This window comes from Myxine glutinosa, chromosome 13 (genome assembly GCF_964187855.1).
Source record: "Myxine glutinosa chromosome 13, kmMyxGlut1.1, whole genome shotgun sequence".
Taxonomy (NCBI): Eukaryota; Metazoa; Chordata; class Myxini; order Myxiniformes; family Myxinidae; genus Myxine; species Myxine glutinosa.
In genome coordinates, this window is record NC_136273.1 from 34,528,905 (window position 1) to 34,543,343 (window position 14,439).

General features: G+C 41.6%; 1 protein-coding gene across 1 annotated transcript in view; it reads left to right on the plus strand.

Moving 5' to 3' along the window:
* Window positions 1–14,439, plus strand: part of LOC137438333 (protein crumbs homolog 1) — a 93,766-nt gene that overhangs the window by 9,375 nt on the left and 69,952 nt on the right. Inside the window, exons 2-3 of the mRNA XM_078767308.1 lie at window positions 5,687–5,875; window positions 9,773–10,405. Of these exons, the coding sequence (XP_078623434.1) occupies window positions 5,687–5,875; window positions 9,773–10,405 (822 nt within the window). The remainder of the gene's footprint in view (window positions 1–5,686; window positions 5,876–9,772; window positions 10,406–14,439) is intronic.

Consider the following 14,439-nt stretch of genomic DNA (forward strand, 5'->3'; position numbering starts at 1 on the left):
CGCTGGGGAGGAGGGATAAAGTGGGGGTCTGGGGGTCCTCACCCAGGAAATTTAAAAAAAAAAGATCGTCAGAAGCGGCATTTTGTGCGTTCTTGGAAGTTTCTGCAGTTCCTTGTGTTCTTCCCTGGTCCAACAGTTCAGCAGATTCGCACCGCCTGCACCCTCATCCTGGATGGAAGGGGGGATGCGCACCCCCTGCACCCCCCCGCCCCCTCCCACCCCCTTGGATCCGCCCCTGGGGCGTTGACTTGAATTTACTGTTAGGGGCATGTTTGGCTGTTTTGTAAAAAGCCTCCTGTGGAACATGTTTCCTTCCATTATATGGCTTCATTCACTTGCTCTGCTGCTTACATGCTTGGGTGGTGAGCAACTTACTATTTTAGGACAAATGGTCAGGTTCCTACCGGTTTTGAGCAACTTACTATGATAGGACGAATGGCCAGGTTTTTACGTGTAGTGAGCAACTTACTATTTTAGGACAAATGATCATGTTCCTACAGGTGGTGAGCAACTTATTATTTTAGGACAAATTATCAGGTTACTTCAGGTGGTGAGCAACTTATTATTTTAGGACAAATTATCAGGTTACTTCAAGTGGTGGTCAACTTACTATTTTAGGACAAATTATCAGGTTACTTCAGGTGGAGGGCAACTTACTATTTTAGGACAAATTATCAGGTTACTTCAGGTGGAGGGCAACTTACTATTTCAGGACAAATTATCAGATTACTTAAGGTGGTGCGCAACTTACTATTTTAGGACAAATTATCAGGTTACTTCAGGTGGAGGGCAACTTACTATTTCAGGACAAATTATCAGATTACTTCAGGTGGTGGGCAACTTACTATTTTAGGACAAATTATCAGGTTACTTCAGGTGGTGAGCAACTTATTATTTTAGGACAAATTATCAGATTACTTCAGGTGGTGGGCAACTTACTATTTTAGGACAAATTATCAGGTTACTTCAGGTGGTGGGCAACTTACTATTTTAGGACAAATTATCAGGTTACTTCAGGTGGTGAGAAACTTACTATTTTAGGACAAATTATCAGGTTACTTCAGGTGGTGGGCAACTTTCTATTTTAGGACAAATTATCAGGTTACTTCAGGTGGTGGGAAACTTACTATTTTAGGACAAATTATCAGGTTACTTCAGGTGGTGGGCAACTTTCTATTTTAGGACAAATTATCAGGTTACTTCAGGTGGTGAGCAACGTTCTATTTTAGGACAAATTATCAGGTGGTGGGCAACTTTCTATTTTAGGACAAATTATCAGGTTACTTCAGGTGGTGAGCAACTTTCTATTTCAGGACAAATTATCAGGTTACTTCAGGTGGTGGGAAACTTACTATTTTAGGACAAATTATCAGGTTACTTCAGGTGGTGGGCAACTTTCTATTTTAGGACAAATTATCAGATTGCTTCAGGTGGTGGGCAACTTTCTATTTTAGGACAAATTATCAGGTTACTTCAGGTGGTGGGCAACTTTCTATTTTAGGACAAATTATCAGGTTACTTCAGGTGGTGGGCAACTTTCTATTTTAAGACAAATTTTCAGGTGGTGGGAAACTTACTATTTTAGGACAAATTATCAGGTTACTTCAGGTGGTGGGCAACTTACTACTTTAGGACAAATTATCAGGTTACTTCAGGTGGTGGGCAACTTTCTATTTTAGGACAAATTATCAGGTTACTTCAGGTGGTGGGCAACTTTCTATTTTAGGACAAATTATCAGGTTACTTCAGGTGGTGGGCAACTTTCTATTTTAGGACAAATTATCAGATTACTTCAGGTGGTGGGCAACTTTCTATTTTAGGACAAATTATCAGATTACTTCAGGTGGTGGGCAACTTTCTATTTTAGGACAAATTATCAGGTTACTTCAGGTGGTGGGAAACTTACTATTTTAGGACAAATTATCAGGTTACTTCAGGTGGTGGGCAACTTTCTATTTTAGGACAAATTATCAGATTAGGTGGTGGGCAACTTTCTATTTTAGGACAAATTATCAGGTTACTTCAGGTGGTGGGCAACTTACTATTTTAGGACAAATTATCAGGTTACTTCAGGTGGTGGGCAACTTACTATTTTAGGACAAATTATCAGGTTACTTCAGGTGGTGGGCAACTTACTATTTTAGGACAAATTATCAGGTTACTTCAGGTGGTGAGCAACTTACTATTTTAGGACAAATTATCAGGTTACTTCAGGTGGTGGGCAACTTTCTATTTGAGGACAAATTATCAGGTTACTTCAGGTGGTGGGAAACTTACTATTTTAGGACAAATTATCAGGTTACTTCAGGTGGTGGGCAACTTACTATTTTAGGACAAATTATCAGGTTACTTCAGGTGGTGGGAAACTTACTATTTTAGGACAAATTATCAGGTTACTTCAGGTGGTGGGCAACTTTCTATTTTAGGACAAATTATCAGGTTACTTCAGGTGGTGAGCAACTTTCTATTTTAGGACAAATTATCAGGTTACTTCAGGTGGTGGGAAACTTACTATTTTAGGACAAATTATCAGGTTACTTCAGGTGGTGGGAAACTTACTATTTTAGGACAAATTATCTGGTTACTTCAGGTGGTGGGAAACTTACTATTTTAGGACAAATTATCAGATTACTTCAGGTGGTGGGCAACTTACTATTTTAGGACAAATTATCAGGTTACTTCAGGTGGTGAGCAACTTTCTATTTTAGGACAAATTATCAGGTTACTTCAGGTGGTGGGCAACTTTATATTTTAGGACAAATTATCAGGTTACTTCAGGTGGTGAGCAACTTTCTATTTTAGGACAAATTATCAGGTTACTTCAGGTGGTGGGCAACTTTCTATTTTAGGACAAATTATCAGATTACTTCAGGTGGTGGGCAACTTTCTATTTTAGGACAAATTATCAGGTTACTTCAGGTGGTGGGCAACTTACTACTTTAGGACAAATTATCAGGTTACTTCAGGTGGTGGGCAACTTACTACTTTAGGACAAATTATCAGGTTACTTCAGGTGGTGGGCAACTTTCTATTTTAGGACAAATTATCAGGTTACTTCAGGTGGTGGGCAACTTACTAGTTTAGGACAAATTATCAGGTTACTTCAGGTGGTGGGCAACTTACTATTTTAGGACAAATTATCAGGTTACTTCAGGTGGTGGGCAACTTACTAGTTTAGGACAAATTATCAGGTTACTTCAGGTGGTGGGCATCTTACTATTTTAGGACAAATTATCAGATTACTTCAGGTGGTGGGCAACGTACTATTTTAGGACAAATTATCAGGTTACTTCAGGTGGTGGGCAACTTTCTATTTTAGGACAAATTATCAGGTTACTTCAGGTGGTGGGCAACTTTCTATTTTAGGACAAATTATCAGATTACTTCAGGTGGTGGGCAACTTTCTATTTTAGGACAAATTATCAGATTACTTCAGGTGGTGGGCAACTTTCTATTTTAGGACAAATTATCAGGTTACTTCAGGTGGTGGGAAACTTACTATTTTGGGACAAATTATCAGGTTACTTCAGGTGGTGGGAAACTTACTATTTTAGGACAAATTATCAGGTTACTTCAGGTGGTGGGCAACTTTCTATTTTAGGACAAATTATCAGATTAGGTGGTGGGCAACTTTCTATTTTAGGACAAATTATCAGGTTACTTCAGGTGGTGGGCAACTTACTATTTTAGGACAAATTATCAGGTTACTTCAGGTGGTGGGCAACTTACTATTTTAGGACAAATTATCAGGTTACTTCAGGTGGTGGGCAACTTACTATTTTAGGACAAATTATCAGGTTACTTCAGGTGGTGAGCAACTTACTATTTTAGGACAAATTATCAGGTTACTTCAGGTGGTGGGCAACTTTCTATTTTAGGACAAATTATCAGGTTACTTCAGGTGGTGGGAAACTAACTATTTTAGGACAAATTATCAGGTTACTTCAGGTGGTGGGCAACTTACTATTTTAGGACAAATTATCAGGTTACTTCAGGTGGTGGGAAACTTACTATTTTAGGACAAATTATCAGGTTACTTCAGGTGGTGGGCAACTTTCTATTTTAGGACAAATTATCAGGTTACTTCAGGTGGTGAGCAACTTTCTATTTTAGGACAAATTATCAGGTTACTTCAGGTGGTGGGAAACTTACTATTTTAGGACAAATTATCAGGTTACTTCAGGTGGTGGGAAACTTACTATTTTAGGACAAATTATCTGGTTACTTCAGGTGGTGGGAAACTTACTATTTTAGGACAAATTATCAGATTACTTCAGGTGGTGGGCAACTTACTATTTTAGGACAAATTATCAGGTTACTTCAGGTGGTGAGCAACTTTCTATTTTAGGACAAATTATCAGGTTACTTCAGGTGGTGGGCAACTTTATATTTTAGGACAAATTATCAGGTTACTTCAGGTGGTGAGCAACTTTCTATTTTAGGACAAATTATCAGGTTACTTCAGGTGCTGGGCAACTTTCTATTTTAGGACAAATTATCAGATTACTTCAGGTGGTGGGCAACTTTCTATTTTAGGACAAATTATCAGGTTACTTCAGGTGGTGGGCAACTTACTACTTTAGGACAAATTATCAGGTTACTTCAGGTGGTGGGCAACTTACTACTTTAGGACAAATTATCAGGTTACTTCAGGTGGTGGGCAACTTTCTATTTTAGGACAAATTATCAGGTTACTTCAGGTGGTGGGCAACTTACTAGTTTAGGACAAATTATCAGGTTACTACAGGTGGTGAGCAACTTACTATTTTAGGACAAATTATCAGGTTACTTCAGGTGGTGGGCAACTTACTATTTTAGGACAAATTATCAGGTTACTTCAGGTGGTGGGCAACTTACTAGTTTAGGACAAATTATCAGGTTACTTCAGGTGGTGGGCAACTTACTATTTTAGGACAAATTATCAGGTTCCTACAGGTGGTGGGGAACTTACTATTTTAGGACAAATTATCAGGTTCCTACAGGTGGTGAGAAACTTACTATTTTAGGACAAATTATCAGGTTCCTACAGTTGGTGGGCAACTTACTATTTTAGGACAAAATATCAGGTTCCTACAGGTAGTGGGCAACTTACTAGTTTAGGACAAATTATCAGGTTCCTACAGGTGGTGGGCAACTTACTATTTTAGGACAAATTATCAGGTTCCTACAGGTGGTGAGCAACTTACTATTTTAGGACAAATTAGCAGGTTCCTACAGGTGGTGGGCAACTTACTATTTTAGGACAAATTATCAGGTTCCTACAGGTGGTGAGCAACTTACTATTTTAGGACAAATTATCAGGTTCCTCCAGGTGGTGGGCAACTTACTCTTTTAGGACAAATTATCAGGTTCCTACAGGTGGTGAGCATTGCTTTTTGTGAGAAATTCTTCACAACACATCCACACTTTATATAGTTACTCTGATGTTTATGTTGAGCTGACCAAGGAAGATGGGGGAACTTGACCAATCCTGAACTGTTTGAGAACAAAAATAAAGAATAAGAAAATCTGCTTAAAGAGTTCTGTCCGATGTGGTCACTTCCTTTCCCATCATGTATTTCATTCCTCTCAACGTCTACATGCTCATTGGTGAGACACCCATTGCTGCTCAATTGTTCTCCAATGACATTATAACTATATTATTAATAGTGAAAGGTTGTTGTTGTTCTGCATTTGTTCCATTCAGGGTCAAACTGTGAACTGCAGAGTGAACCATGTAGCCAAACTTTCTGCCAAAATGGTGGTGCATGTGAATGGGCCGAGCAAGCTGGAAACATGACGTTGGCATGCTATTGTACACCTCACCGCAATGGCAGCAGTTGCTTTCCAATTGGCACAATGAGTTTTAATGGTAGCAACATCTTGACAATGAATGGTGAGTGTCTGTGGATCAATGGATTGAAAGAAAGTAGTTTGCGGATATGCTTCACCTGTTGGTGCGTGATTTATTATGGCATTCAAATCTTCCTTTCACTCTTGTTGATTTTTATTAACCCTACAAACTATGCACAAAATTATGGAATATTTATTATGAGCCATTGGTGTTAAGATATTGTGTATGTGATTTGATTCACTGATTTTGTACATACCATTTAGCCATATTGGGCTGGCAGGATGGCCTCGATCACATATGCATGCTCTCCTCTAAACTGCCTAGTCTGGGTTTTTATCTCAGCCTGGCTATAACCTTTCATCCCGGTGTTTCCCATTTGAGATGATCCATCACTCGGATGGACGACGTTAAACTGGTCGTCCTCATTATTTGGCCGGCATTATTTGGTGAATGTCAAATATATTAGTCGGTGGACATTAAAGATCCCCCGATGTCCTTCGTGAACTGTTGGTGGGCTATTGCCACACACTGGTCAAATTGCAAATTCCTGCCCTGACTTCCTATGCCCAAGCGGTGACCCATCCCGGATTTAAACCTGAGCCATGTAAACTCCTTCGGCAGCACTGATGCTCTGTATCGAGCATCGTTCGTGATCTGATCATAATCCGGATGTGATTATGGTATACCCTTGTCTCGTCTGCATTCTCATTTTCCTCCATATTGCTGCGCAGTCACTATAAGGAAATGTATTCCATATTACAGAGAAATGACTTGAATTGTTTTCTGGTGAACATTCTGGATGGTTCCTCACAAGGCCCTGATAGAAAAGAATGAAAGTTTTGAACTCTGGAGGCATCATTCATTGTTTATAAGTAATTTGTAATTGTAATTGTTTTAATTGTAATTTTAATTGTAATTGTAATTTAATTTAACTTAATTGTAATTGTAATTGTAATTGTAACATTTTGTAATTGTTTGTAAGTCCTGTATATATCTTCCGACATGTCACTGCCGCGACCTAGCAGCAGTAATGAGGGACCTCCAGGTTAACCTGTGTCGTGCCACTCGTATTGATTGCCTCGACCTAAGTCAAACCGATGGAAGTGCATAAGTATAGTCAAGGTATCTTTCCATGTATGAGATCTCCCTCCTGGACACTTCCAGTCGGTTGAGGGGTCTGCAGACAGTGTGATGGCATAGATGGGCAAACCATCATAGTTGGGCCCAGTCAATAGTGGAAGCGAAGTCGGTCAGTTAGGATATCTGGCGAACTTCTTCATTTGTCACATGCTCTTGCCATGACATTTGCAGAATATGAATAATAGCTCATGTCATATCCAAACCATTGATAAAGGCATTAATTGTAGCTGTTCGCGGAATCGTGACAGGAGGATAAACTGACCAAATGATCTGAGAGGCAAAGGTGGGCGGTCCGCTTCGAAAGTCCGCTTATCCGCTTATCCGCTGCAGCGGACGAACGTTTTCGAAGCGGATAAGCGAATCGGAACAACCCCCGGAAACCGAAGCGGATAAGCGTAAGCGGACTACCGAAAAATTAAAGCGCATCGCGATTCGCCAAATCAGCTGTTAGCCTGAGCCGTTACTCTAGAATTGTGAATATTTATTTAAGTGAATAATAAGTGAAACCCTAACAACTCGGCTCTCGCCCAATCTCTTCCCGCTCGAGTTCCGTGATGCTTGGGTAACTATTTCTCAGGCATAACACGCCGCTCCCGAGCTCTGCCTCGGTCGAGCGCGTGTTCAGCTACGGGTCGGACATCCTCAGGCCTAAGAGGTCGGCCCTGGCTGCACCGAACTTCGAGGCCCTCGTCTTCATGAAAGGCAACCTCCAAATCCTCAAGAAGGCCCACGAGGTGGAGGAGGAAGACGAGGACTAGTCAACAGACTGCTAGTCTGTTGACTAGTAGACTCTCTTGTCAAAGAAAGGACGGGCAAATTGATTTTTCTTTAATGTAACTTGCATATATTAAAATTATATTTAAATTAACTGTAGCGTAGAGTAGAGTCGAGTGGAAAACTTTATTTCAATAAATTTTGAATAAATTTTATTTAAATAAAAATGTATATTTTTGATCTTAAAAGCTTTGTTTGTCTTTGTAGTAGTTAGAAATGGCTATTTAGGCTTAAAAAGCATTAAATTCCCTTTAGAAACGTCAAAAATCGCTTTTAAAACGGCGAAGCGCTTTTAAAAAATCGAATCGAAGCGGATAAGCGGTAAGCGGACTAAGATTTTCGGCCGCTGAAGCGGATAAGCGAATCGGACTACACGGGCTGGCGAAGCGGATAAGCGGTAAGCGGACTTAAAATTTTCCGAATCGCGCCCACCTTTACTGAGAGGTTCTGTGAACCAAGCACAAAGGAAGGGAATCACACCCTTGCGGCCAGGTTAGAGTTTCTGATTGGCTGAGCTGACAGGTTGATGACTCGTAAGTTTTCTACGAGAAAAAAAAAAAAATCCCAGACATTCCGTTGCGGCAAGTGGAGTCTGGAAGAACTTGGCTTGGAGAACGCTGCATCTATGAAAAGGTGGCAATCGATGGAGGAAGGTTGGAGTTGTGTTTGCGCTGAAACAGGAGCTGTGAGCAAATGCAACCGAGATGCCAACCTGTGTTGAATATGCCCAGGTACCCACCCCCAAGGGCAGTAAAGGGAACTGAATCATTTCAAAATGTCATTTAAAATCTTTGAATATAAAAGTAAATTAATGAAGACAGAAGAAAGGAAGTAGTTTTGAGAAGGAAAAGTAAAGAAGAAATGGAAGGAATAAGAATGACTTGTTTTTGGTGATTTTTTTCGCATTTTAAGAGGATTTATGAATAAAGGTGTGAGAAGAGAACACACAGGAGAGAATGGAAATTCAGTGTGAGGCCTAAGGCATGTGGGGTAGTCTCGCCTAGACAAACACGATCTCTTAAGTCCAGTGGTATCCAGAAAGTGTGCTGGGTGTGTTTTATTACTTAACCCGAGATAGGTGTATCCCTGGGTATACCCATCCGTACCTATAGCTTTGAGAAATGCAGTGCCAAAGTAGACCATGATCATTGATCACATAGCAACAACAAAGAGGTCACCCTATTACAGTTGGTCAAAAAAATATTGAGGAAGTCGACCATTTCCCATATTCAGGTCGCACACTCTCCAGGAAAGGTGATCCTGAGATTGGCGGCCACACAAGAATTGGCAAGGCAGCCTCAGTTTTTCAGCGCTTCTGCAAAAGTATAGAAATTAACCACCATTAATATTGGCACCGAGCTAAAACTCTACATGTAGATTACGTAGTGTCCATTGCAATTTATGCAAGTGAGACGTGGAAGAGAACAGCGAAGATGTCACATAACTCGACGTATTCCACCAACGTTGCCTCCGCAAGATTCTTGGAATCTCATGGAGAGACCATATCACAAACAAGGAAGTGTTAAAGAGAACTATGTGAAGTTGCCTCGCATACACATCGTAACAGAAAGAAGGTTGAGGTGAGCCGGACATGTCTTTCGTCTCCCAGATGCCCGCCATGCCAGAGTAGCCCTCGAATGGATACCACTAGGTGGTAAAAGGAAACTAGGGCGCCCCAAAAAGACCTGGCGAAACTCTTTTAAAGAAGACCTGAAAAGAATAAACACCACGTGGATGAGAGCGAGAGAAATTGCTATGGGCCGGACAAGATGGCGACACTTTGATGCCCAATGCCCCACTAGAGACGGAGGAACTAAGTCTAATCTACGGTTAGAATGTTTTGAGTGTTCACTCATATCAGGCTGGCTCAGTTAAGGTATTGGCAGGTACGCTATGCTTTGTATAAAAAGAAATTTAGACACAAATATAAACTTGTGTTGAGCTGTATGTAAACTTTTTGTTGTGACCAGCTGATAAATAATCTTTGTACTAATCTGCTAAAATCTGTCTCCATTTGTTTTTCAGTCACTACATCTGGAACAGAGCAGAGAAGCAGCAACGATACCAAACATCGCCGTCTCTTTGCCTCGAACATCACCCTCTCTTTGCGCTTTCGTACCAGCTTGCCTTTTGGCCAGTTACTGGTTCTTGGACGTCCTGACTATCATCTAGGGTTGAAGTTGGTTGGCGGTTATGTTTTTACCTCAATAGGGTCACTTCATCCTCAGTTGTGCTGCAGCAATTCCACAATAGCCCGAGATGATGGGGCTTGGCATCATCTAGAACTGAGCATCTATCATGAAACTATGAAGCTAAGGCTGTCTGGGGAAGACATTCAAGTCTTGCTGCTGCCCGATGGCAGTGACTTTATTGAAGCTTCTGAGTTTCTCTTCCTGGGAGGTTTACCGCTGAGCTCTTCAGGAACTGATCGAGCAAGCGGAGATAATTTCATTGGTTGTTTTCAGGATGTCCAGCTTCAAGGTTTAATAGTTACAAATCGCACTTCTGAGAGTCCTCCACTGAGTGTGGGAGTGGGTTGTGAGCAGCCTGTTCCGTGCCAAAATATGTTTTGTGGAGACCAGAACAAGTGCAAAGAGTCAGAGAACTGGAGCAAATGCAAGTGTGATGGGCCATATACCAGCAAGGAATGTACACAAGGTAAGAACCGACGATTTTATTTCTATGATCGATGTACATCCATCACAGGCTCTATCAATAGCAGGGCTCGTATTAAATGAGGATTATGACTGTAAATCAGTTGCTGTGTTGTCATGATTTACACCAATCATAATACAAACATTTCTTTTGTACAAATTAATTTTTAATATTGAAGATATTATTTATTTGTAATCTAAAAAAGGTCCAAGTGGTCTAAAGCTCGAAATGGTCAAGGGTCCAAGCTGCTCTCATGGGTCTAATGTGTCTTATGGATCTTCAGGCTCTTAAAGGTCTTCATAGTCTTTCATGGTCTTTGTGTTTTTTTTGCGTCTTCGGGGTCTTTTGGCTATTTTGGGTCCACGGGTTTTTTTGGGGTCATCAGGTTCTTTTGATTAATCTGGGTCTTTAATGGTATTTGGGGTATTTTGGGACTTCAGTGTATTTTGGGACTTCAGGGTATTTTGGGTCTTTGGGGTCTTTTGAGTCTTTGGGTTATTTTGGGTCCTCTGTGTATTTAAGGGTCATCAGGGTCCTTAAGGGTCTTTAAGGGTCTTGGTGTCCTGAAGGTCTTGGGGAACTTAAAGGGTCTTCAAAGGTCTAAGGCATCTCAGCAGTCCAAAGGGTCAAAAGGCATATTCCATCATTACATCATTCATAGGTAGTATGCAATTAATAGACTGGATGCATCGGACATTCAAACAGTATGTCATTAACAGATATATTGTCACAGATCTTCACGGACCGTGTTTTTCGGTTTTATCTATACAATATATATATATATATATATATATATATATATATATATATATATATATATATATATATATATTTGAAGAAGAAGAGGATGATTTGGTCAGAGACATAAAGACACACACAGATACATACATAACCATATACGTTTGCTCCATTATACAGCTAATTGCACTAATAGATGCGGTAGAGTGTTTTCATTCTGTACAGTAACTCACGGGGGAGGTGAGGGGAGGGGTGACGTGTTACTCAGCTGGCGGAATATCCCACAAAGCTATCTATGTTCACTGTACGAATGGTTGGATATCCTGCGAAGGAATGCTCACAGTGTGAATGGTGGGATATTCCGTGAAGCTATGTTCACAGTGTGAATGGTGGGATATTCCGTGAAGCAATGCTCACAGTGTGAATGGTGGAATATCCCATGAAGCAATGCTCACAGTGTGAATGGTGGGATATTCCGTGAAGCTATGTTCACAGTGTGAATGGTGGGATATTCCGTGAAGCAATGCTCACAGTGTGAATGGTGGAATATCCCATGAAGCAATGCTCACAGTGTGAATGGTGGGATATTCCGTGAAGCTATGTTCACAGTGTGAATGGTGGGATATTCCGTGAAGCTATGTTCACAGTGTGAATGGTGGAATATCCCATGAAGCAATGCTCACAGTGTGAATGGTGGGATATTCCGTGAAGCTATGTTCACAGTGTGAATGGTGGAATATCCCATGAAGCTATGTTCACAGTGTGAATGGTGGGATATTCCGTGAAGCTATGTTCACAGTGTGAATGGTGGAATATCCCATGAAGCAATGCTCACAGTGTGAATGGTGGAATATCCCATGAAGCAATGCTCACAGTGTGAATGGTGGGATATTCCGTGAAGCTATGTTCACAGTGTGAATGGTGGAATATCCCATGAAGCAATGCTCACAGTGTGAATGGTGGGATATTCCGTGAAGCTATGTTGACAGTGTGAATGGTGGGATATTCCGTGAAGCTACGTTCACCACTGCAAATCTGTATTCCCCTGACGCAATATAACCACCATCATGTTTTATGCAAATTAAGTCACCGTGACCTTGACCTTCGATCTACACAGCCCAAAAATACACTGTTGCTCGGAATTTTGATGTTCAGCGATGGTTGGCAATTTTTACCTGTATCTTGAAGCGTTTCGGAGTTATTGCCTTTTTTGACCCGAGAAAAAATCCCTATATTTTAACATGAATGACTTCGTTGCCATGAAAATGACGTTACAAGTCAACGGATATGCCTCATCTGGCGCCCAGGCATGAAAGAAATCTTGAGTTTTACTAACAATCGGATTATCAAATCTACTCAGAATTTGTAGGTCATGTTTTTCAACTAATTTGTGCCAAGTTTGACGTCACGTAACGCAAGCACTTTTGGTCATATCTGTTTCATGCAAATGACGTCACTGTCACTTTGACCTTTGACATATTTAGTCAAGTAAAATTGACATCCTCACTTTTTTTCCTTGGGAATCCTCGAGTAAAGTTTGACGAAAATAGCTGAAAGCGTTCGCGAGTTATCACACTCACAGACAAACGTACAAACAAACGAGACAGACCAACATTATCAATGTGAGACTCCAAACTGAGTAGTGAGAGTGCCGGAAATAAGCACTACCTGCACCACGGAAGCATTATTTCTCGCTTCACCACGCACAACCCGGAGCCATTATTATGAGTAGTCATTATTGGAGCCCATTAGCAATAATGTGAATGCCAACTTTCACTGGAAGGTAAAAGAGATCATCCAAGCAACAAAGGTTGAGTTATAGCCTATAGAGGTTGAGGTAGTGGCCTTGGAAGTAGAGATAGAGAACAAGGAGATCGAGTTGGAGGAAGCACTGGTTGAGTTGGAGCCCACAGAGGTTGAGATGCAGCCCGGGGAGGTTGAATTTCAGCCCGGGGAGGTTGAGTTGCAGCCAGGAGAGGTGGAGTTAGAGCCCGGGGAGGTTGTTAGGGCCTGGGAGGTTGAGTTAGGGTCCGGGGAGGTTGTTAGGGCCCGGGGAGGTTGTTAGGGCCCGGGAGGTTGAGTTAGGGCCTGGGGAGGTTGAGTTAGAGCCCGGGGAGGTTGAGTTAGAGCCCGGGGAGGTTGAGTTAGAGCCCGGGGACGTTGAGTTAGAGCCCGGGGAGGTTGAGTTAGAGCCCGGGGAGGTTGAGTTAGAGCCCGGGGAGATTGAGTTAGAGCCTGTGGAGGTTGAGGCTTAATTTGGTCGCTAACACATCCAAATTGAAAACCTGTTGACACGTCAACAAGGTCTAAACTACGTTGGTAATTATTAGGATAATCCGGACTCCCAGGGACTATGTAATCGAGCCCCACGGGGATTATCCAATAGAGCCGGAATTTCCTAGAATTCAATGAAATAAGCACTTTATTTGCACAGGACAAACAAAAACGGAAATGCCAACACAACACAATGAAGACATAAACAGGTAAACACGTCATCATTGATTAAGATAAACAGAAAAATGATCTAATTGCCTAAGATGCCACTCACACACACAGAACAGGACTGGCTTTGTAGGACATTGTCCTGCAGGGTGGTGTAGAGGCACGGACAGGAAGTAGGACGCTCATGGCGTGCGAGACTACGAGCGCAGAGACACAGAAGCACCAGCACAAAACTGGAGTCGTCTTCTTCTGTTTTCTCTCGTCTCTCATCGCTCTGACATTTATAGGGTCTCGTCGCTCTGACATTTATAGGGTCTCGTCGCTCTGACATTTATAGGGTCTCGTCGCTCTGACATTTATGGGGTCTCGTCGCTCTGACATTTATAGGGTCTCGTCGCTCTGACATTTATAGGGTCTCGTCGCTCTGACATTTATAGGGTCTCGTCGCTCTGACATTTATAGGGTCTCGTCGCTCTGACATTTATAGGGTCTCGTCGCTCTGACATTTATAGGGTCTCGTCGCTCTGACATTTATAGGGTCTCATCGCTCTGACATTTATAGGGTCTCATCGCTCTGACATTTATAGGGTCTCGTCGCTCTGACATTTATAGGGTCTCGTCGCTCTGATATTTATAGGGTCTCGTCGCTCTGACATTTATAGGGTTTCGTCACTCTGACATGTATAGGGTCTCGTCGCTCTGACATTTATAGGGTCTCGTCGCTCTGACATTTATAGGGTCTCATCGCTCTGACATTTATAGGGTCTCATCGCTCTGGCATTTATAGGGTCTCATCGCTCTGACATTTATAGGGTCTCATCGCTTTGGCATTTATAGGCTCTCGTCACTCTGACATT